Below are 23,680 nucleotides of genomic sequence, written 5' to 3' on the forward strand. Positions count from 1 at the left end.
GCAAGGCGGCCCTCAGGGGGAGGACAGGGAGGGCGGGCGGGGCCGCGTGTGGGTGGGGCCGGCTCGGTGGGGATCCTGCCTTCTGCCCGCTCGGCTCCAGAGGGACGGCGCGACTGAAAGCGCTGCTTCTCGGAGAGTAAGGTGTCGCGCCAACGGTACCGCCGGCCTCTGCCCAGCCTGGCCCGACCTGGGCTGCCGCCGCCTCCGCCTCCGCCTCCTCCTCCCTCCGCTCCCAGCGCCTCTCCTTGAGCCGTTGCTGTCAGGCCGGCGCGCACGCGCACACGCGCGCCACCTCAGCCGCCTGCCGGCACGCGCCGAAACCACAAGCAGCGAAGCCGGCGCGCCCGCAACTTTAGCCCGGAGCCTCCTCTCTCCTCCTCCTCCTCCTCCTCGAGTAACATCGAGACGCGAAAGCCTGCGCCCGAGCGAAGTTGCCCACGCAAAGGCAACTGCGGAGAGATGAAGATCAAAGATGCCAAAAAACCATGTAAGATCCTTTCTCTCTTTCGGAGACGCCTTGCCTTTTGGCCTTTTTGCCTTTTGCTTTTAAAAAGAAATGGGTATCTCTGAACTGTAGTAAATGTTGGATGTTTCCAGGTAGCTTCTATATAGGGTTTTCTGCTTCTGTTTGTATTAGAAATGACTGGATTGTGTGTGTGTGTGTTTTTGTGTGTGTGTGTGTGTTTTTGTGTGTGTGTGTGTATGTAGCATAGGCATTTACTAGTAGTTAAGCAAAAGTGCACCAAGTGCATATTGGCATCCTTGAAAGTAAGTCCCACTGATTCTGTTTAATTTAGTACTGAGAAAAAAAAACGTTTTTATAGTCAAAGCATAAGTAAGCTGTGTCCTCCGATCCTCCAATTTTTGAGAAAAATCAGTATTTTCTTTTGACTAGTTGCATGGATGTAGGAAACTAAATTCCTGATGGAGAGGAATTGATTATATATGTTACAAATGTTTACAATAGCAAGGGCATTTAGGCTTATATACTGCCCCGCAGTACACAGCACTCAATGCCAGAATTGCAGCCCCTTGGAAATACAGTTTCCTAAATAAAACTTTGCTTTTTCAGAACACCTGTAAAAGTGACATGCCTCTTGCTGTTTGTCTTGACATGAAAATATTTATACAAGACTACTTAAGCTGAACTAAAACAAAGTATTGCATTTGGTAACCTAATAAGAATATGCCCTATCCCTAAACATTTTTTTAAAATTTGAAAATATACTAGTATTTTTTTTTATTTCTATAGATGGAAACTACCAAAAAAAGGGAAGTAAATAATTTAACACTTTAACATTTGTAGATTATATATATATGTAATTGTATTCCTCAGTTTGGGATGCAGTACAGTATATTCTTGTCATATTTGCATGGATAAAATACTTTCTGATTTGTTGGAACAAAGTGTACAACATGATTGAAAAACCTGCTGTACATGCATAATCTGTTTTAACAAGACGGCTTTTGTATTAAAATATACCTCAGCATATTGTGAAATAGTACTCCTTGGTTACACAGTGCCATCTCTATCTGAGGTCTGGGAACAAAATGTTGATGGCCACCTTCAAGGTTACTGCTTTCCCTTCCTAATGATTAAAATTAAGACAGACCCCTTCAAATGCAGGACTGTGAAAGAAATAAGGTCTCCCTGAAATTGTGTTAATGAAAATTCTGCTTCCATAACAACAAAAAAGATACTGTGGAAGATTTAAGACCTTCAAATGAAAATGTACCTAGAGAAAGTTTTCTGAAACTAAAAGATCTAACTTGCTTCTATAATCACATTTAGAATAATTCAAACTCATGTTTCCCAACAAATTCCATAAAATCTAACTTCAAATATGTGGTTGTTCATTTTTTTAAGGCTGAAAATTATTACTGCTCTGTTGGCAGAAAAAATGTTCTAAGTTTTCGTAGCTCATTTAACTTTATTGCAGAATAATAAAAAGTTATAAACGGGTGACTTATGTTCCACTATTTGCTTCAAGCACGAATTGTAACATCTTGATTATAATTTATGAAGCATGTAAAAAGCTTTAAAGCAGGAATTCCACTCCTCCCCTAAAAATTAATACACTAAACTAAACATAAATGAACTAGAGAAGGGTGAATTTGTTGTAACAATATGCAACTAAAAGATGCTTTACATCTCCCTTTGATTCTGTTTCCACTTCCCCAGGAGAGGTACATCTTACAATTTGGGAATCCCTGTTTTACTGCCTCTTCAAATGAATCATCCTGTTGCAAAGTACTATTTTAAAACAATATCAAATCTGTACCCAAACATTTTCATCTAATGTTTTCAAGTGCTTAAACTGTTCTGAAAGTATTGTGGCTGACCCTGGCTTCAACTCACTGATGCTTGAGTAATTTAAATAGCTGCTTTTGAAAACACAATGAAGCGCTCATAAGTGCTTTTGTTCTTAGTATGTTCAAGTATGCTTATGTAAATATACACATATTTACATATGCATACTTGAACATGCTATTGGAGATAATAGAATTTAAACAAAGCTGTCACATATTATATATTATGTAACAAAATCCTTATTATATATGGAATCAGTGGAAACACATAGAAGTGAACTTGTCCTCTGCTCTTATGAGAGTTTTTAATAACACCAAACAATTTTCATTGTTTAACAAAATAAAGAGGCCTCGCAAATAAAATAATATTTGGTATTTCTAACAATAAAGCTTTCTTTCTCTCTCTCTTTCTCTCTCCACAGCTTTTCCATGGTTTGGAATGGATATTGGTGGAACGCTAGTGAAACTTGCATATTTTGAACCTATAGATATTACGGCAGAAGAAGAGCAGGAAGAGGTTGAAAGTCTGAAGAGTATTCGCAAATATTTAACATCAAATGTGGCCTATGGGTCCACTGGTATTCGAGATGTCCACCTTGAACTTAAAGACTTGACACTCTTTGGACGAAAGGGAAATTTGCACTTTATCAGATTCCCAACGCATGACTTGCCTACTTTTATTCAAATGGGAAGAAATAAAAACTTTTCCACACTACATACGGTGCTTTGTGCCACTGGTGGTGGTGCTTATAAATTTGAAGAAGATTTTCGCACAGTAGGTAGTTCAGTTGCATGTTCTCATTCCGATTGACAGAATATATATATACTGATTGTGACGATAAATTCAACCTGTGTTGAATTTAGCATTTAGTTAGCATTTAGTTAGCATTTAGGCTTATATACCGTCCCATAGCGCTTTACAGCACTCACTGGGCGGTTTCAATGTCATCATTATTTGCATATCGCTCCCAACAGTCTGGGTCCTCATTTTACCTCTGAAGGATAGAAAGTTGAGTGAACCTTGAGTCCTGTCAGGATCAAATTCCAGACTATGGGCAGAGTTTTCCTGCAATATTGCCCTTTAACCACTGTGCCACCAGGGCAATTGTCTCTTTTTCATAAGACAAGAATCTGATAAGGGCAAAGAGATCTCTGGATTTGTACTTTGGAATTTGACTGCTGAAGAATCACTGCATGGTACTAATTGTATGTAGGCAGGAATAACTTCCTAAATAACTCCTTGTTTTCTTTCAAATCCTGCACAAAAGAGCTGGCAAGATTTCTCCTGATTGTTCTTTTAAGTCTTACAGCAAAAAATATATATTAAGAAATGATGACATAGATAGGATTTGTAGTATGCAGGTATATTGGGCCTTGCCTTGTTCACAACCCTTTTGACATTTTCTTTGTTTAACAGCCAGCAATTCCAATTATTACGTGCAAAGAAGGAAGGCAATCAGACAAATTTAGATAATTGCTGGGCATGTGAACTGAGTGGCACATATATCTTACCAATTGTCATGAGCAACATATTATGTCTACAACAACCTCTGCTCCAGTATGTTGTAATAGAACACTTTCATCAGCTTCAGCAATCTAAAGTCATTTTTTTTTTAAAAAAAGAAAAAATATTCTAACATTTTTACAAAAGGGTTAGCTGTGGTCAAGATAGTATTACTGATACAGTGGAAATGAAACGGGGGCTCTCTAATATATCAATATATCAAGTCTATCAATCAGACTGTCCAAAATTTTTTAAAAAATATTTTCATCCTATCTTTATTATTTTTATAAATACCTCAAGGCAATGAACATAAACAATACTCCTTCCTCCTACCTATTTTCTCCACAACAAAGTTGGCCCAAAGCTCCTCAGTTGTCCTTCATGCCTAAGGCGGGACTAGAATTTATAGTCGCCTAGTTTTTAGGCCAGCACCTTAAAACTCTAGCCCAAATTGGCTCCTGAATTATAGCTTCCAGTATAGCTCCATCAAATTTTACAACAATGCTAGAAAGATGGTCTAGAATGAAAGATCAGATGCCTGTAGCCTCTTACGTTTTGTTCAGGAACATGTTATGCTAATCAATGTTTCTCTTCTTTTTGGAGATTGGAGACCTTCAGCTGCACAAATTGGATGAACTTGATTGTCTCGTCAAAGGCTTGCTGTATATAGATTCTGTCAGTTTTAATGGCCAGGCAGAATGCTACTATTTTGAAAATGCATCAGAACCTGAAAGATGCCAAAAGATGCCTTTTAACTTAGATGATCCATACCCTTTGCTGGTTGTAAACATTGGCTCAGGAGTCAGTATTTTAGCAGTTCATTCCAAAGACAACTACAAGAGAGTGACCGGAACAAGGTACACATATAAATGCATGCCAAGCTTATAATATTGTACTTTCTCAACCATCTTTCAGATAATATGTCAGTTCAGAACTATGTCTTTTTCAAAATATCTTTCGATTTTACAGCATGAGTGTTTATGTTTATGTCTTTATGAAATATATTGAATGGCCATCTCAGGTTTATTTTTGAGAACATTATGGCCTGATAATTATTAGATAAATGATTTTTAAATCATAATAGGTTAAAAAAAAAAAAGGAAAGAAAGCCATCAAGATTAAGAAAGTCCCAATTGCTGATGATTAATCCTTTGGTCATAGTAATTTATTTGTGGTGTGAGTTGACTACCCTTAGTCAAGCATAGACAAGCATCTTAAAAGTCTTGCAGTGAATTGGTTTCCAGATAGACATCTTAACTGGAACAGTTACATTCAGAATAATGTGTACCTTGTAAAGGAGCAGACTGTAATAGAAATTGAAGTATTTATTATATGGTGGTTCATTAAATACACTTCCTGTTTTATATCTTTACAAATACTTTCCTCAGTTCTCAGTTGATCATATTATATCTCTTTCCTAATTTTAAATAGGTAAGACATGATCATTGCATTAGTTAAGAGGTATAATTTTACAAATTTTTCATGTTCAGTCTAGGTGGCGGGACCTTTCTTGGTTTGTGCAGTTTACTGACCGGATGTGAAAGTTTTGAAGAAGCTCTAGAAATGGCATCCAAAGGCAACAGCACGCAAGCTGACAAGCTAGTCCGGGATATTTATGGGGGAGACTATGAACGGTTTGGCTTACCAGGATGGGCAGTGGCATCTAGGTAGGCATGGCAAAGTAACACAGATCATGAATTCCTGACGTGATGTATTAATAATATATCCATTATATTACATTATATTATTAATAGCTGAGAAATATAGAGCACTAATACATTTTTGAAATGGAAAGTATGTTGGTGGCATGGAAAGACTTAGCTTTAATAATACTCTCCACCCATTAGATTATATATTATCTTTTAATATTTTTCCTTAATAAAAATTTATAGAGCAAATTTGGATAAGACATTTAGGTGAAATTTACTTCCCCATAATTTTTGAGAAAAATATTAATGCTGGGAAAGGGGGAAGGAAAGAGAAGAAAAGGACAATCAGTAGCAAGGTTCTTTAGTAGCAAGCAGAGGTGGTCAGCCTATTCTCCAAAGCACCTAAAGGCAACACAAGAAACAACGTATGGAAAATTATTAAGGAGTGATCCAACCTAGAACTATGGAGAAGTTTTCTGACAGTTAGCACAATCAGTGGAAAAGCTGGCCTCCAGAAGTTGTGGGTTCTCCATCACTAGAGGCTTTTAAAAAGAGGTGGGACTACTATTTTTCCAGAATTGTATAGAAGTGTATAGGACAGTGATGGTGAACCTTTTAGAGACCGAGTGCCCAAACTGCAACCCAAAACCCACTTATGTATCATCGGGTGCCGATTGGGCGTGGCCCATTGGGTGGGTGTGGCCAACTGAGTAGGCGTGGCCCACCCATATGGTGGGCATGGCTGCGGTGGTAATGGCAGACTGGGTGGGACTAAAAAGTTCAATCAATCAATTCCAACTTTGCAAGATCTTTTTTTCCCGCGAGAAGTTAAAATTGATTGATTGATTGAACCTCTTTTTTTTTTTGCACATGGCGGTGAAGGTCTAAAGCGAAAAGGTTTTATAAAACCCAGCTGAAGGCCTAGGACTGGGGCAATGGCACGCGTGCCCACAGAGAGGGCTCTGCGTGCCATAGGTTCACCACCACGGGTATAGGATCTGTTTGAGCAAGGGATTGGACTAGAAGCCTCCCATGTCCCTTCCAACTCTGTTATTCTATTAAGGTGGATAGTGATTACAGTGATGAAGAATGCACCATCGGGAGACTTGTAACAGGTTAGGAACTGATCATCAGGGAGAAAATTTGTCTATTGGTAAGGTGAAAAAGAACTTGATGGCACATATCAAATCATACCCCATAGTTATCTGATTAAAATTCTATAACTGCCTAGAACCAATTGTTGCTATTAAAGTCTTGTAAACTGTCTTCTATCATCAAACCCGCAAATAGTCCTTGCCCACTGAAATTAATTCAAATATGCACTTCAGTTGAAGATTCCATAAAATAATGTCTGGTAAACAATAAAATATATATGTCTTGGCATCTTGTAATACCTTTGTAATCATAGCCATGTTAATATGATTGAAGAGGTTTTCAGCTGTGTTTGCTTAGAAAACAACAGAAGATTGATTTATAGTTTTGGTGCTTAACAAACTTAAGACTTTGTTACTCAGAATAACTTCTTGTTCTTTTCTATTGACAGTTAAGATTGGTTTCCATTCCTAATGTCTACTTTGTAAATCTATTTTTTCCTTGACAAAAAAAGTACAAAATTAGCACATTTATGCTGTATTAGGTTTTTCTTTAGATAACAGTGATAGGTAGATGACTGCTTGGCAGTAAACAGAAGAATCATACAGTTGAAAGACATGTTGCCAGATTATCAATTAATTGCTTCAGTGTCCAAGGATGCAATTAATCTGGTCCTGAAGAATTAAACTCAAAGAACTATTTCCTCTTCATGTTTCTACTACTTAAGCTTCAGTACTGCCCGATGAACATGCCTTTCACAATTTCCGAAACACACAAATTTTTGGTTTCAGAAGATTCAATAGCTCTTCCTTTATTTGATATATGGTAACATTTTTCTTCTTCACAAAGTATTTAACAGAGTAGTTAAGTTTAAAATATATATTTGACTGCACTCAGTTGTTCTTTCTCTAAAAATCAAGAATGCCTGCTTACATTCACTGTCATTCAATTTCCTGCTATTTCCAGAGGGGAAAAACAAAACTAGGTAGAACATTAAACTGATTCATCAATAAAGGTGATTTGAAAATGTTGGCACAAAATAAAGTCTGCTACTTTTATCTAAATACTATGAAGCATTTAATGACTCTGGGATGTGTCCAGCCTTTCCCATCCTACCATCTTTTGATAGGCTAGACTTAGATATTGTCATTCTGACAATATTCTTGATCTCCCAAACGACAAATCATTTCTACAGGTACATAGTTGTAACTGGAAGAATATAGATCAGTATCAGTTCTAATTGGGGAATTTTGCAAGTTTATTTTTATAAGTACACAGGTGCTTTCTGTTGCCTAATTAATTGATTATGTGCCAACTCTTAGTGACCACATAGATATTTTTTTCCTTGAAAATCTGGCCCTAACCTGTTTTTTTCAGGTTTTCACAAAAACTTCCATCCATCAAAAGAGATAATGATCTCTGTCAGTGCACCATCTAGCTTAACTGTATTGAGCCTCAAGTTCCAAGATTGTTGAGCAGTTATTGTTTCTTATTTATAGCATGACATGAGCCCTTTCAAGCTTTGTAAGCAGCTTTTATAAAGAAGTACATCTTATCACAGGTAGGGAGAGGTATTATTGTATACCTTTTGATGAACATCAACATTGTAATTTTTTTCTAGCTTTGGGAATATGATCTACAAAGAGAAACGGGAGTCTGTCAGCAAAGAAGACCTGGCTAGAGCAACCTTGGTTACTATCACCAACAACATTGGATCTATAGCACGAATGTGTGCTGTAAATGAGGTAAACTGTGTTAAAGGAAAGATGCGGAAACTTTGTGATGTCCTAAATGTAAATTGGAACAATTCTTTTGCTAAGGACAAGCAAGTTCTTTCTCATTAGAATTTCTATTCAAGATTTGTCCTTTTTTTTTTCATTGAATTTAAATACTCCAGAGCCATCCTAAAGTTGATTAGCATTTAAATTTATCCTAACCTACATACCTGTCTATCTGTCTATCTATCTATCTATCTATCTATCTATCTATCTATCTATCTATCTATCTATCTATCTATCTATCTATCTATCTATCTATCTATCTATCTATCTATCTATCTATCTATCAATCAATCATACAATTTAGAGACTGTCCAACTTCAAATGACTCTGGGTGGCTTAATCAATTTTTTTTTAATCCCTAATGTCCAGAAGGCAAACATCCTGTAACAGGAAAAATGTCCTACAAAGATCAACCACAACTCTTTCCATAGCCTTGAAGAAAGCCAAATTTTCAGTGACTTCCTGAATGTTACCCAAATGGGAGCCGCACAAACTTCTGGGTGGATGCTCTTCCCTTGAGCAGGTCCAGCATCAAGAGAAGGGATGCTTCCTGGGTCCTGATAGATGTCACTTTTATTCAAGAACCAGGAATGTCTCCATTCTGCCTGATCTCACCAGTGGAAAGAAACAATTAAGATAGGCATTAAGTCAGCCAGTTCCTATGCCATTAAGGATTTTATAGGTGATAATACAGATAATACCTTCAGAAGCTGATTGATAGCCTGTGCATCTTGTAGAGCAGTGATGTTAGCATGCCATCATTGCCTGTTCCATCTCACTCTGGACTGTTGTAGCTTCCAAATGGTTTTCAAGGGCAGCCCCTTGTACAGCTTATTGCAATAGTCCATTCAACTATATATTAATTATGATGTTTGGTCTAGTGCTTGGGGAGAAAGGTACCTTTGTTTTAAACTATGTTTTATATATTCCTGTGAGCCACCTAGAGTCATTGTATGTGATAGATAGCCATATAAGTCCTGTAATGTAAATCAATATTTTTTATCCAGTGTACATTTCTTCAGGAAGTGTAGTGAACACAATTCTTTGTTTGCTGCTTTCTGAATTTCTGCATCTGTTCTTTATGCATAGAAAACTTTAACATAACCAATTGTGTCCCAATAGGAGAAAGAATTAGTTGCTTGGGAATATTTCTTGCTGTCTTTGGCTTCTTTACAGTGCTGCCTTGTTGCATATGGATCAAGCAGCATTGTACAGGGCTATGAAGACATTAAGTACTGCTTCACTGTAAACAGTGGTTGAATTGTATTACACTTAATACATAAGAATTTGAAGAATGATGCATAGTATTTTTATACATGCAGAATTAAGATTATAGGGATATGTGAAAAGCATCTGTTGTCATTGCCCAAAGTTTACTTTAATCTCCCATTTTTGGCATAGTTAACATTTAATAAAATGCAACTAACATTTATAAAACAATTTCAAATTAAAAATGACTCAATGCATTACTCAGAGGCCTGAGCAAATTAAAATGTTTGCTGTGTGAAGAAAGCATGAAATCTGGATATCAGATAAACTTGCCTGGAAATACAATCAGATCTCTTTTTCTGGACAAATTCCAGAACAATTTAAGTAGGAAGCAGCATTTTTGTCATATTCATACTGATTCAAATTGGATCCAAACTGTATTTTTATCAAGAGCAGCATTCCCTAAGCTGAGTTCTAGTCAGAGAGTATATTAAAGTGCCAAAAGATTACATGGTTCAGCTTCCCTGCAACCCATTATATAACTGCAGATCTACTGTGGAGATTTGGGAGCACTTCTAGAAGAGGGGAGGATCTGGTCTGGGACTATAGGGAGATGGAGAATAGGCAAAAATCTCAATTTCTCTCCACTGAATCAGAAGACTTCTGAGAAGGAAAATATTGCTTTTATTCAAATAAGAAAATGTCTGTGTCCAACTCATTGACAGGTCTGCATAGTGCTTTATATAGGTGTTTTATGTGTATAAATTGGTAAATTAGTACAGTTAAATAAAATGTAGGCTGTCTGGGAACAACACCTGACAAAGGGCAGTACATAATTCTAGTATGTAAAATAAAATAATTCTACTGAATGTAACTTACATAAATACTGGGATTGTGCTTTTATACACATTTATCTAGGGATAAATACAGAGAGAATGGCCGCTGAAAATTGTAATTTAATTTTTTTCCCATTTCACAGAGAAAACTTGAATCGCTTTTGATTATAATCAAGAATAGAAATATATCTATTGCTTTTTTTCCCTTTAGAAAATAAACCGTGTTGTCTTTGTTGGTAACTTTCTACGTGTGAATACTTTATCAATGAAGCTTTTGGCATATGCACTGGATTACTGGTCCAAAGGCCAGCTGAAAGCTTTGTTCCTTGAACATGAGGTATGTATGTGTCAGTCATATCCTTTACATATCTTTCCCTACATATCAATGTTCAGCATTCCATAGTTATTTTTATTCTTGATTTGATATAAATATACAGTATGCGTAAATGATGTGTTTGTACTTCAATTATCAGAGACAAATTTAAATGCTGGATTTTATGCATTACTATTATTGGGGGAAAGACACTTCTGAATTTAACAGTAGGGTTCATTCCAAAGCTTTAGCAAGCTTCTTTGTTAGCAATATGTTTGGGAACCTATATTTGTTTATTTGATAGATTTATTTCCCATCTTTTCTTCAGGAGCTCACGTCTCACACCCTCCAATTTCTCCCCCCCCACACACACACAACAACAGCCATTTAAGAGAAATTGAGCCAAGTGACTGATCCAAAGTTAACCAGTGAGCCTAGGATCTGGATCTCCCAAGTGCCAATCCAAAACCCGCACCACTGTACTATATTAGCTTTTGGGGGCCATGCAACCCAGTCATAGTTAAACCCATTTATTTATTTATCACCCTTTTATGCTCGCCCTTCTCTCAAAAAGCAACTCTGGGCAATGTGCAACAATCGAATAACGCAACAAATACATAAAAACAGATGCCAAAAAAACATAAAACATCATTATTAAAAATGAAAATATTATTAGCATTTTAAAATATGCAGACCCCAGATTAAAAATATTCACCACCACCACAGAACCATTTAGAATGTCTCCAATTCCCTGGAGGCCCTGGTGACACTACCAGGTTTTGAAGGACGTCCAGAATGATAACCTTAATAGTATTCAAAGTGATTGGCTTATATTCAAATGTTTCAGTTGCTTGGAAAAATACAGGTTGAAAAGAAAAGACTTCTAGTGACTTCTTTCAAAACGAAAACAGAGTGGATGCAACCTTATAAGCTCTGTAAAACACAACACATAGTGAAATAGTGCGCACAGATTAGATTGGCACATAGTCTTATGTGCAATTTCTTAAATTGATAGAGAAGCTAGCAGTAAACTAAGCTCAGTCACCATATGATAGTCTCTAAACTATATCCAAACAGGCTGGAAAGAATTCAGAATTGACAGGAAGGAGGTTTCCAGACAGAATTCCTTGCATAGCCCATCAAGGAAGTCATGAGCATTTTTTTATTTTTCTTTCCTTAAGAAATTATCTCTGGTAGGAAAAAAAAGATGAAAGTAGCCATAGAACTATACAGAAGAGTTCTAAAGGGAAGTTTGTTGGTGCTCTCATACAGTTTTTTAAATCAGGCAGGTTAATTAAGATATTTTTAAGACTTAATATTTGTAATCTTGACAGAAAAAATAGTGTGCAGAGAATAGAGAAGTCACAACTGTCCCAAATTATTTATACAAGGAAAAGGAAAAAAAGATTTTGACCCATACTTCTATATATTATTTCAAAATTACCAAATGTAACGTGTCACCAAAAACTGAATTGTGCAAAATCTTCTTTTAAATGCAGGGGTACTTTGGAGCAGTTGGTGCCCTCCTTGGATTGCCAAATTTCAGCTGAAGCTCAAAGCACCACAATACTGAATTGTTCTCTACCTTTCTGGCATTATTACATAATTGTTTTTATATCAACTGGAAGAGCGGAAGGGCTGCAGTCTTTCTATAAATGTCTTTAACAGAAGGATAAAACTATCTCATTGTTGACATCTGGGTGCTCCTATAAGAAGCACTTGGTAGCGGAGTTGAATCTCTAATCCATTTCATCAACATTCTCCAACTTGGTACCCCTTCTAATTTCTCAGCTGGTATAGCGGTTAAGTATGCTGGTTGTGATACATAAATAAAGGGCATCAAGCTGGGGAATGCCGTAATAGGCATTTAATACTCAGCATATGTCTTAAACTCAAAGACATAATCTTAACTGTCTAGACCCTTCAATACTAATCCTGTTTTGCTTCAAAACTATTCTTAAGCAATTGGATTGCATGTCATTGCACAAGGTTTGACATAGCCTTGTGCTCAGAGTTCCTTTAGATTTCCAATCAACTCCAAAACTGATTGTAGCCATGAATGAAGAAAGGATCTTAGATGCAAGGTATTGTGTTTCAATGCAAGTAAGTTACAGCATGTTGAAATACTTAATTCAGGCATCAGTGTTAAATTTCCAAACATTAAACGTAAACACATCAGCAACGGTTTTGTACAATTGATTTAATGAATTAAACAATCAAGCACGTGTGTGTAACTACCAGCGGTATAAACCAGACATTACTTTCAGCAGTTTCAAAAGGTGACAGTAAAAAAAATATCCATATATCTCAGAATTACTTCTGTAAACAGTGCCAGCAGATACAGTGGTGTGGCAAAGGCTGGAAAAACAGATCTAATAAAATGCCTTTGGTGTGACTTCCCAGCTCCAAGAAAGTGAGTTGATCTCATTGCACCTCTATTGACTTAAGAATATTAAGTTGGGACTAGGTTGTGTCCTTAAACCATTATGGCAGCTATAGAGGTTGAACTGCAGAGTCAACAGTTCCAGTGTTTTCATTGTACCCAAGTAAACTGTTCCAGTGGTGCAACAGTGTGGCCTTGAGATAAGCTCCTATACTTAACTTTATGCCATTTCAGATCCAATTGTAAAGTTTACAATAGTGGCGTATTTAATAGACTGCTGCAACAAAGCTTACTATAAGACCTCAGCAAAAAAAGAATAATCTCAGAAAAGAAACTTTCTATGCACAAGGATGTAATTATTGTATCCTGGAGGAATATGCAGTTACCCAATCCATGAATTAAATTTTCTAGAAGGGAATCTACCCCTGTCTGGAATTCACCTGAGTTTTAGGTACTGCTTATTTTACTTGATAAGATGATAATACTATTTTGGCACATGAATATTTCATACAGCAATATCTATATGAAAATAACTCCAGCATTCTTGGAATTTTGGTTGGTTTAGGTGTTTTTTTTTAAAAAAAAATCATTTGTCTATAATTATATTTCAGTGCTTAGGATTAGTAATTGGTTTGTAGTATGTAGCAGTCACCTAAAAATATTTTCTGTTTTTAGAATTTTGAAATGAATTATCTCTGTATAGCACAGGGCAACATCCAGAGATTGTATGTATCTCACTGGTTTGAGGAAGTCAGAAAATACAACTTCAGAAAAATATATATATCTCTCATCGTAGAAACATTATACGATTATTTTAACCCCAGCCCATTTCACAAAGTATAACGATTAATTCCAAATTCATACCAGGAAAGTAAAAAAATATTATTTTTCCTTTTGCGTTTTAAAACAACAGAAGTGAACAGTTATTGTCTGCCTTTCCTGTTGTGAAGAGACATTTTTGGCACTACTAAAACTTACTATATATCATACAATGCTTTTTAGTTCAACAGATTTACATCATGGTAACATCATAGATTTGGAATAAGCCCATAAATGAATGCATTGGCAATTTTTATGTTAGACAATTTCTGTTTTTATTTTTGCATTATGTAATTGCATTTATAAGAACAGCACTTTTACAAAAACGCCATTGCAATGTTACAAAATTCTGCCATTGTTCATGTGAATTCATGCTGTTAGCAAGCTCATTTAGCTCTATTGTAAGAGCTTTCTTGGTTTGGGAGTAGCAGAGATTTTTCCTGAAAAGATAAAGGAGCACTCAGCTTTTTGGGGAGAGAGAAAAATGTTTGGTAAGCCAAGAGGGGGAACATTTCTTTTTCCTTCAGAGGTTCCGAGTGTGGCACCTCTTTAGTCCCAACAGTTAACACGAGTGCCTTAAGGTTCCTTTTGGCGGCTTCAGTGACACACTGAGCTTTTCCTGATTTTGAATATTGGCAGCTTTCAAACAAAATTCGCCCATGATATTGCATTTTTTTCTCCCCCCCCCCCCATTTTATTTTCGGTTCTAGTCCCAAAGTCCTTCCTGGTTAATTACAATGTTCTACCTCTGGCCTTAGGGGATGTATGGATAGATTGATAAACACAATCTCTCAAAATAAGAGCATGCTGGCTGCTAAGGAGACAGTTTTTATTTCTTAAGACAGATCATGTGCTGTTGGAGCTAATAAAATTTTCAAGAGCTATTCCATTAAGGCAGACATGTCAAACACAAGGCCCAGGGGCCGGATGTGGCCTGCGAAGTCGTTTCATGTGGCCCACAAAGCCATCCTGGAAGCAGTGAGGGAACGGCCCCCGCTGCCTTGGCCTTGGCCCAGGCCAGCCAGGAGCCAATGTACAATTTTGTGGTGGCCATCTTGGCACCTGCCCCAGTGGACCATGCCTTGGCACTTGCCCCGGTCCCACCCCCTTCTGCCAGAGACCCTCAGATCTGTCCCACTCCTGCCCAGGCCCCTACAGGCACCCTTGATGCGAATGATGTAGAACTGGTCACACCCACCCAGTAGGCCACACCCACTCCATCCACGCCCACCCAGTAGGCTGCACCCACTCTGGCCACCCACACCCACCCCCCCAGGGCAACCGCAATGCTGATGCGGCCCTCAGTAAAATTGAGTTTGACACCCCTGCATTAAGGTATAGTTGGATAAGGTGTCTCATATGACCATCCCTTATTAACTACTGAATTTGAGCATTAATGGACCAGTCTTTTCCCCCCTACATTCCTTGATTTATTTCTCATTTTTATATTGCTTTTTTAAGCATTCCATGAAAAACACAAGATGGTATGAAAACCAGATCACTCTTTTTATCCATTTCAGAATATAACAAGAGTGGTCCTGTTGATTTGTTATCAGGCTGCAGTGTGGATTGATTGCACAGTCTTTTTGAATCTCACTGATCAAATGGATTGAGAGTAGCGTGTTGGCCCTTTTCACTCTACTGCTCCTTATATCTTCAATAGTAAGATTGTATTGTGACCGATTGCAAATTCTGTTCACTGTTTTGCCAACCCCAGGCATTATAAAATCTTACAATTTGATAGAATGCATATAAAACCAAACTGCATTTGATCAATGTTCCTTACGTATTTTGGATTTGGTTTGTTGGCTGCAATGGAAATGTTTCAGGTTTAGCACGATGTAGTTTAAGGTGATCATCTCCAAAATACGCATCAAAACGTTAGTATCAGCTGTTGGGTGGTTTTTTTTTGTTTTTTGTTTGTTTGTTTTGCAATATGCTTTCATGGAATAGATGTGAACCAGCAACATGCTGAATTTTAATGTGTGTGTACTTCTATTACACCGTTGATTTTTAAAGTTAAGTCTTTGGATTTAAAAAAAATGATTTTGCTTAGAGCCAGTTTTGAATAATCAGTCTCCTAAATATTAATGAATTGTTTTGTAAATAATATAGTTATAATTTAAGTGCTGAACTCAGTATGTTTTACTAGGTAATTGCATAATTTAGAATTTTTAGCTTTCTAAAAAGTCAGCCTCCTTTTAGGATCCAGTATTTTTGTTCTTAAATGGAAATTAAATAATGCTGTATGGATGGTAGGATTTTAAAAAGTAGATAGGGATTATGACTATAAAGTAATGTGCCATTAAAAGTAATACCTTTCGCTACCATTCTAACGAGCTATAATAAATCTAGCTTTACTTTTAAGTATAGAATTTTGATAAAACACAATGAACATTCTTGCTTCTTTGAGCGATACTTCCCCTTCTGCCTCTCCCATCCCTATCCTTGTTGTCCGCATGTTAAACAGTAGCATCAATGTATTTATGCCTGTTGTAAATTAAAAGTAACTTAAGCTTTTGCGTTGCAAACCTTCTGTTTTGGGAAACAAAGACCCTTCCTTAATTCAGAAGCGACCTCCTTCTAAGTATGTTGTATTGCATTGCAACACAATATAAGTGTTCTTACTCCAAATAATATTTTTTATTATTAAAGGGGAAATTAATAGGAAGCCTGCAAGCAAGCATACTAAAATTACCTTAGTAATTTTTTCCTTAAAAATTAACATTTTGGGACACGTTAGAGATGCAGGAAGTATCCCTCTTGGTCAGTTGTTGGTCACGTGACTCAGACGTGCATTAATCAATCTATTTCTAAAGGTTTTGCCAAATATTTGAACACAAGCCTTACTTCTACAAATGATGACGATTCACATCTCTTACTAGCTTTACTGTGTATTTTGTGCATAGGGGACAAATGGAGAGGAATCCAGAAAGCTGCCTTTTATTAATTCAGAATGTTCTCCCATCTTATTCAGTATTACCAACATGGACTGGCAGCGTTCCTCCTCATTGGGTCAGGCAGGTGTCCTTATCAGTTTTACAGCCCCTCTACTCTTCAGCTGCAACCTCTGGGTTACTTGAAACTAAACTATAAAAGGAGTGCCTCAATTACTTAACCACAACTAGAACTTCTCATGAAACATAAGGCTGAGAACGCCATAACTTTGTGCGCCCACGCTACGGGAAGGTTAAGATCAGTTTGGCTTTACAGTATTTTTATCCTCGGTATGATGTAGGCCAGTTTGATATAGGACAAGAACTAGTGCCGCCTTATCTAAATAGGAAAGCAACAGCGTAGAACTCCATCCTCAGTCACACCCTTTGAATTGTACTGGACTCCTTTATGAAAAAGCAGAATTCACAGTTTTGGGTTGCGCAACATGTGCCCAAGCACCTGCTTCTAAAGTAACATCTGGAACTTGTTCTAATAAGAGTTTGGGAGAGAGGCAAAGCTGTGGAAAGGAACTCTGGTTACCTTCCAGATGGGTTGGACTGCAGCTTCCCTTATTTCAAAGGTTTGAACTCTGGGTTCCAAACAAAGAGTATTAAAAAATACTCTAGCAAGCCCCAGTTCAGACAATTTGGTTCAGAGGAAAGGGCTGTGTGTGTGTTTGTTTGTGTAAGCACATGAGTCCTGTTCCTTGTTTGCTTCAACTGTTAAAATGAAAAACTTGCAACAGTACTGGAATAGTATTTTAGAGCTACTTTTATGTACTGAACAGTTAAGGGTTCTTAATAATGAAATAACTATTGCTTTAAAGCAGGGGTAGGCAACCTTGGTTCTTTTGTGACTCATGGACTTCAACTCCCAGAATTCCTGAGCCAGCATGGCTCAGCTTGGAAACCTCTCTCTTTCCCCTCAGCATGGCTGGCTCAGGAATTCTGGGAGTTGAAGTCCACGAGCCATAAAAGAGCCAAGGTTGCCTACCCCTGCTTTAAAGTGTTAGCCAATAAACGGGAGAAAAAGCACTGTAAATGGCAATCTCTTCTATTCCCTCTCTCCCTCTCACTTTTTCTGCTTCCTTTCTACTTTCTCAGACTAGAAAAATGAGGGAAATGTGTAGCAAGATATAGGCAGCACAGCAGGAAGGATTAGGCCCAGGTGCTTCCTGAAGGGGTTGCAAAAACATATCCATACCTCCTTATGGCTTTGGCCTCTCCTTTTGGACAGGAGAAGGTTCCTTGCAGAAGGGCAGTTCCCTATCTGGCTACCCTGAATTCTCCCTTGTGTTTCTGCCCAAGTGACCCTAAGGCAGTGTTTCTCAACCTTGACCATTTTAAGGCATGTGGACTTCAACTCCCAGAATTCCACAGCCAGCAATGCTGGCTGTGGAATTCTGGGAGTTGAAGTCCACATGCCTTAAAATGGTCAAGGTTGAGAAACACTGCTAAGGGAAGCCGGTAAATGCAAGGAGGCAGCTACACTCTGGCAGATAATGCCACTGCTGCTGCTCTTTCTTAATAATTCACCTGCTGATTCATCCTAGTCTTTGGCCTGTTAGAAGGAGGGAGGGAAGGGAGAACAATATCCAGTTGTGGGAATGATCTACTTGGGCCTGGTCACCATCACCACCACTGAGCAAATGAGGGGATGATGTGGCTGCTTCTCTGATGGTGAAATATTTTTTGCGTACCATATTTTGTGCCCTCTTTTTGTTAAGGTGTCCTGAAGGGAGGTAGAAGTAGACTACAAATGACATAAGCAGGCTTTATGAAATGCTTGTTGAAAGTCAAATGTAGCCCTACGTGAGGGGCATGGAGAGAAACAACCGCAAATTAGTCTAAGATAAAAACTATTTCTCATGGTCTTACTTCAGGCTCTGTATCTTGTAGTCAAGAGTTTGTCATAAAACACTGTAATTAGCATGTGTGTGATAAAATAACAGAATTTTATTTCCAGAGTTTCAAAAAGAGTTGTTCCTGAGTTTATCAGTCATTGTAGTTCAGGTGTATTTGTGCAAAGACCATGATTTAACCAACTTATCCCATATTAATTGAATCCATTGCTAATGTTCCCTACCATTTTTATTGTGAAAATAATTTTTGAAATTTCTATTGTATTTTGGTTAAACCTTTCATTCCATAAAACCTAACTAAAAATTGCAGACAGAGTTTTTCTAGAATCAGAAGGAATTTAACTATTCATTTTAGCAGTGAAAAGAAACGCATTTTAAGCAATAGTTAACATGCTGCAGTTAGTGATAATTATTGAGGTTTTTTTTTAAAAAAAAATAAGGTTTCATAGATGGCCTGGTTTCAATATTGAGAACACTTTAATATCCATGTTATTTAGAAATAGAGAAGATACCCTTCATATTTCCCAGCAAAGTTGGCATTTTAACTTTTTTTAAAAAAAGAAAAAAAAATCTAAGTGACTAAAATTGTACCTAGAAACTCTATGACAAGCTCTTATTTCCAAAATGTGTATATAATATACTGTGAGAACCATTTGTCATATATTGCCTTATTCTGTTGCAGTAAACCTACTGTCTAGGCTTTTTAGGATTTTGACAATGGTGTGAAAATGTACGTTTTGCAAATTTAAATCATAGTTACTAAATTATTTAACATATCTTTTGTAAATTGTTTTAATTTATTTTGAATGTCAAAGCTTTTCTGTACTGTTTTCACGCAACCAAATAATGGAAACCTATGCTGCATTCATTCCCGTCAGAATTGTATAAAAATTCCTGACAGCTTGCATGAGTAAATGTGAAATCTAATTTTGTTGTTCAATAATGGGCTTCTGTGTGTGTGTTTTCCTAGCTTTAGTGTTCTGTAGACAGAATTTTATTTTTTTCTAAATAAAAGTCGAATGGATGGTTCCCTCTACCATATTTGATTAAATTTTTTGAAGGTATTAATAAAGGGGTGAGATATCTAGCTCACGCAAGGAGAAGGGCGGGATATAAATTAAATTAATAAATAAATAAATAATAAATAAATGCTTAAGAAGAAAATAAGCTTGACTTTGGTGGATAAAGTCAGCAACAAAGAAGTGCTGTATCCCTGCTGAGAGAAAGAATAACTAAGCTATCACTAACAAAGGATTGTTTGGTCTAATCTTTGTCGCATTTTTTCTTATTTTGGTCATATTTTATCAGTGACTCTTGGAAAGAGTTTATACAAGCAGGTAATGAAATCTGATAGAAGTATTGCAACATTGGTTTGTTTTTTGCTCCTCCAGATTTTGGAGTATGACTTTTAGTTGCTTGAAGTTTCAAGTCCCTGCATACCCAGCTCGCTCTTCACCCTATCTAGTTCCATAACAAAGAGTTAGGTTTGGTAACAAGGTTTTCATTTCCGCGATTTTTTTTTTTAAGTGTGTAGAAACACATCATGGCCAACAGGATATATTTATGTTACTGCAAGTGGGAAATCGGGTCAGTAATAAATAGTCATAGTCATTAACCTGCTTTCATCCTTAAAAGTAACACTAGGAATGTGCTTGGGGGCTCATCCTGAAATTTAGCATTCCATTACCACGGAATTCTAAAAATATATTTGATTCATTCAAATATAAATTCCAATAATAATAGACTGAAATCTAATAACTAGTAAATATAGGCCAGTGGTGGCGAACCTATGGCACAGGTGCCAGAGGCGGCACTTGGAGCCCTCTCTGTGGGCACACATGCCGTTGCCCCAGCCTCGACTCCCTCCGCGACACCCTCCTCTCCAGCAGCCCCCCTGAAGGAGAGTCACCCCCGAGCGTGGCCCACGCGGAGCAGCACAGCCAAGGACATGGCAGCCAGGCAGTGTAGACAAGACTCTGCCCTCACACCCCATCATGCACAGTTGATGCTGCAGGGCGCGGGCACAGGGCGTGACCACCATAGCGCTGCTGGGCTGCCTGGGCGATCTGCAGCGGGCCCTGAAGGTGGTGAGTGGCCCTGCGGGCAGGCGGGGCAGGAGATGGGGCGTGGAGTGGGGGTGGGGCCAGTTTTGGGGCACTCGGTCTCTAAAAGGTTCACCATCACTGGTATAGGCCAATGGTTCCCAAACTTTTCTATACCCCGCACCCCTCTGATATATTCTTATAAAAGTTCAAAATAACGGCAACGAATTATGCATATACACTATAAGTTTGAAACTTCTAAAGCAAGTTTTCGCACACACACACCCGCCCCCTGGAATATCGTCTCGCACCCCTGGTTGGGAACCCCTGGTATAGGCAATCATTGAATTGAAGATCAGCTTTTTTACCAAATCTTTATTAAATTTCAGGGGGGGAAATACAAAAAAGCAAAGAGAAAAGAATTAAAAAGTGGGGAGGCTAAGGGGAGAAGCAAAATTGGGATGGGAAGACAGAAGAAAAAGGTATTTAAAAAGTAACTCCTGACTTCTTTCCTACAGACAAAAGTACTACTAACATCATAAAGAAGTCTAATCATCAGTAGCCAAGATTAAAGGGGTCATTCGTTTCAGTTTCAACCCCAAAATCCGAGTAGAAATGAAGCTAGATAAAAGTTTTTAATCAAAGCAGTCTTTGTCATCTCCACCAACTACATTAATTTCATCTTTCTTCTATTGTGTATGAGTCCTTCCATCTCTGCGCATCTGTTTATCCATCAAACCTAAAAGAAAAGCCTCTGACTTCAGTTATACATTCAGTTTAAGAATTCTCTGAGTTAAAATTAATAATAATAATAGAAGAAGAGGAGGAGGAGGAAAAGGAAGAGAAGAAGAAGAGGAGGAGGAGGAGAAGTAGAAGAAGAAGAAGAAGAAGAAGAAGAAGAAGAAGAAGAAGAAGAAGAAGAAGAAGAAGAAGAAGAAGAAGAAGAAGAAGAAGAAGAAGAAGAAGAAGAAGAAGAAGAAGAAGAAGAAGAAGAAGAAGAAGAAGAAGAAGAAGAAGAAGAAGAAAAAAAAAGAGGAAGAGGAAGAAGACGACGACGACCTTGGAGGTCATCTAGTCCCAAACCCCCTGCTCAGACAGGAGACCTTATACCATTTCAGACAAATGGCTGTCCAGTCTCTTCTTAAAAACGTCCAGTGTTGGAGCATTCAACAGTTTCTGGAGGCAGGTTGTTCCACTGATTAATTCTTAGCTTTCTTACATGTCCACCAAAGATGATAAAAAGTGCCTTCAGATTGTGTACCTTTCCAACATTTGATACACCCATATACATCTTTGACAATTTATCACGTATTAGATGCCAAAAGTACCATCTTACAAAAATTCTTTCAAGTTAAACATCAACTTTTATCTGCATTTTTACTTACCCAACATTCTTACACTGACCTCTCCCTAGAAGACCTGATTTTCTCATAGAGTCAAAATCATTTTTAAGTATAAAGTAGTTTGCTTCACTGGGTAGAAAGCTAACTTAATTGTCTTTTGGGACAATCTCTTCTGCTTCTGACTTTGTACTGGATGGAAACATTGCTCTGGGAAAACATGAAGCTAAGGTGTAATGTGTACATTTCCTTAAGAGAACGTGATCACCAGCATTTGTAACATCAGTAGACTTTAAGTATGCCCCCTTTGAAGGGTCATCCTTAATTCCTGACTTCTCCATGTAGGGTTGGAAAATTCTTTTACTTGAAATTGTGTTGTGCCAAAAGGTAAAGAGACACACAGAGCCTAAACATTCCTTTGCAAACATGGGCAACATTCAGATAGCAGCTTCTTGTGGTTAGGCAGGAACCAACAAGATGAATTTCAACAAGGACAAATGCAAAGTCCAACATTTGGATAGGAAAAATCAAAGCCATGCATATAGGAGGTGGGTGGGCAGGATGACATACTGGTCAACAGTACTCAAAAAGAATTGGTATTGATGGATCACAGACATGAGCAGCAAGAAAAGGGAAATGCAGTGGAAAAATATTACCATAACAGCATTAACATAATGAGAAACAATAGTAATATGTTTAGCAAACAGTTTTAAAGTTCATGCCTGGCTGTCTTCATTTCATGTGTAATAGGGAAATACTTCAAATTATTTTTAAAAATGGACAGTTCAATTTTGATGTCGCATTCAGTTAAAAAATAGATGTAAATAGAAGATAGAGGTAGGATAGAGATGAGAGTGAGCAAGAGTTGACAGATGATAGTTTTGTTTGTTATGAAGAAAATGTATATGGCTACCCAACTCATGGTGACTGGGCAGCTTATTGAAGTAAAATCCCAAATACAAAACCCAATGAAGTCCCTCCCTCCCCCCATTTATAAGTCAAGACACTTGATGGGCTTCCTATCACCCTGGGGTTCCCAGGCCTACTGGCAAAACCATATCCATGGCCTTCCAAAAGACTATCAAAGTGGGAACTAGTCTTACCTTTCTGAGGATGAGGCAGCCACTACAGAGAAGACCCTTCTTTGTCCCACTAGATCAGGGGTCTTCAAACTTGGCCCTTTTATGACTTGTGGACTTCAACTCCCAGAATTCCTCAGCCATTAATTAATTGATTGATTAATTAATTAATTAATTCCTCTGCATTAACAGGGATAGAATCAAGATCACGTGAAGTATTAATACCACTTTACAATGCCTTGGTAAGGCCACACTTGGAATACTGCATCCAGTTTTGGTCACCACGATGTAAAAAAGTACAGAGAAGAGAACAAAGATGATTAGGGAACTGGAGGCTAAAGCATATAAGGAACGGTTGCTGGAATTTTCAACTGGTCCAGAATGCGGCCGCGCGGGCGGTGTTGGGAGGGACTCGTCGCTCCCATGTAACACCGCTGCTGCGCGAGCTGCATTGGTTGCCAGTGGCCTTCCGGGTGCGCTTTAAGGTGTTAGTTACCACCTTTAAAGCGCTCCATGGCATTGGAT

The 23,680-nt window shown here is 37.8% G+C and overlaps 1 protein-coding gene across 1 annotated transcript; it reads left to right on the forward strand.

Moving 5' to 3' along the window:
- Positions 1-414: 414 nt before the first annotated feature.
- LOC107292858 (pantothenate kinase 3) lies at positions 415-13,493 on the forward strand. Its single transcript, XM_015821985.1, has 7 exons — positions 415-487; positions 2,733-3,085; positions 4,418-4,671; positions 5,305-5,481; positions 8,177-8,300; positions 10,593-10,718; positions 12,194-13,493. Exons 1-7 carry the CDS (start codon positions 460-462, stop codon positions 12,242-12,244), a joined length of 1,113 nt encoding a protein of 370 aa, XP_015677471.1. The 5' UTR covers positions 415-459; the 3' UTR covers positions 12,245-13,493.
- The last annotated feature ends 10,187 nt before the right edge of the window (positions 13,494-23,680 follow it).

This window comes from Protobothrops mucrosquamatus, unplaced genomic scaffold (genome assembly GCF_001527695.2).
Source record: "Protobothrops mucrosquamatus isolate PMUCROS unplaced genomic scaffold, P.Mucros_1.0 scaffold1440, whole genome shotgun sequence".
NCBI classification, from domain to species: domain Eukaryota; kingdom Metazoa; phylum Chordata; class Lepidosauria; order Squamata; family Viperidae; genus Protobothrops; species Protobothrops mucrosquamatus.

Bases quoted from the DNA above. Each gene is read 5' to 3' on its own strand.
- LOC107292858 (XM_015821985.1), top strand. From the start codon at position 460: ATGAAGATCAAAGATGCCAAAAAACCAT. The intron at 3,086-4,417 runs GTAGGTAGTTCA...TTCTTTTTGGAG, and splicing joins TTGAAGAAGATTTTCGCACA to ATTGGAGACCTTCAGCTGCA. The intron at 8,301-10,592 runs GTAAACTGTGTT...TTTTCCCTTTAG, and splicing joins GAATGTGTGCTGTAAATGAG to AAAATAAACCGTGTTGTCTT.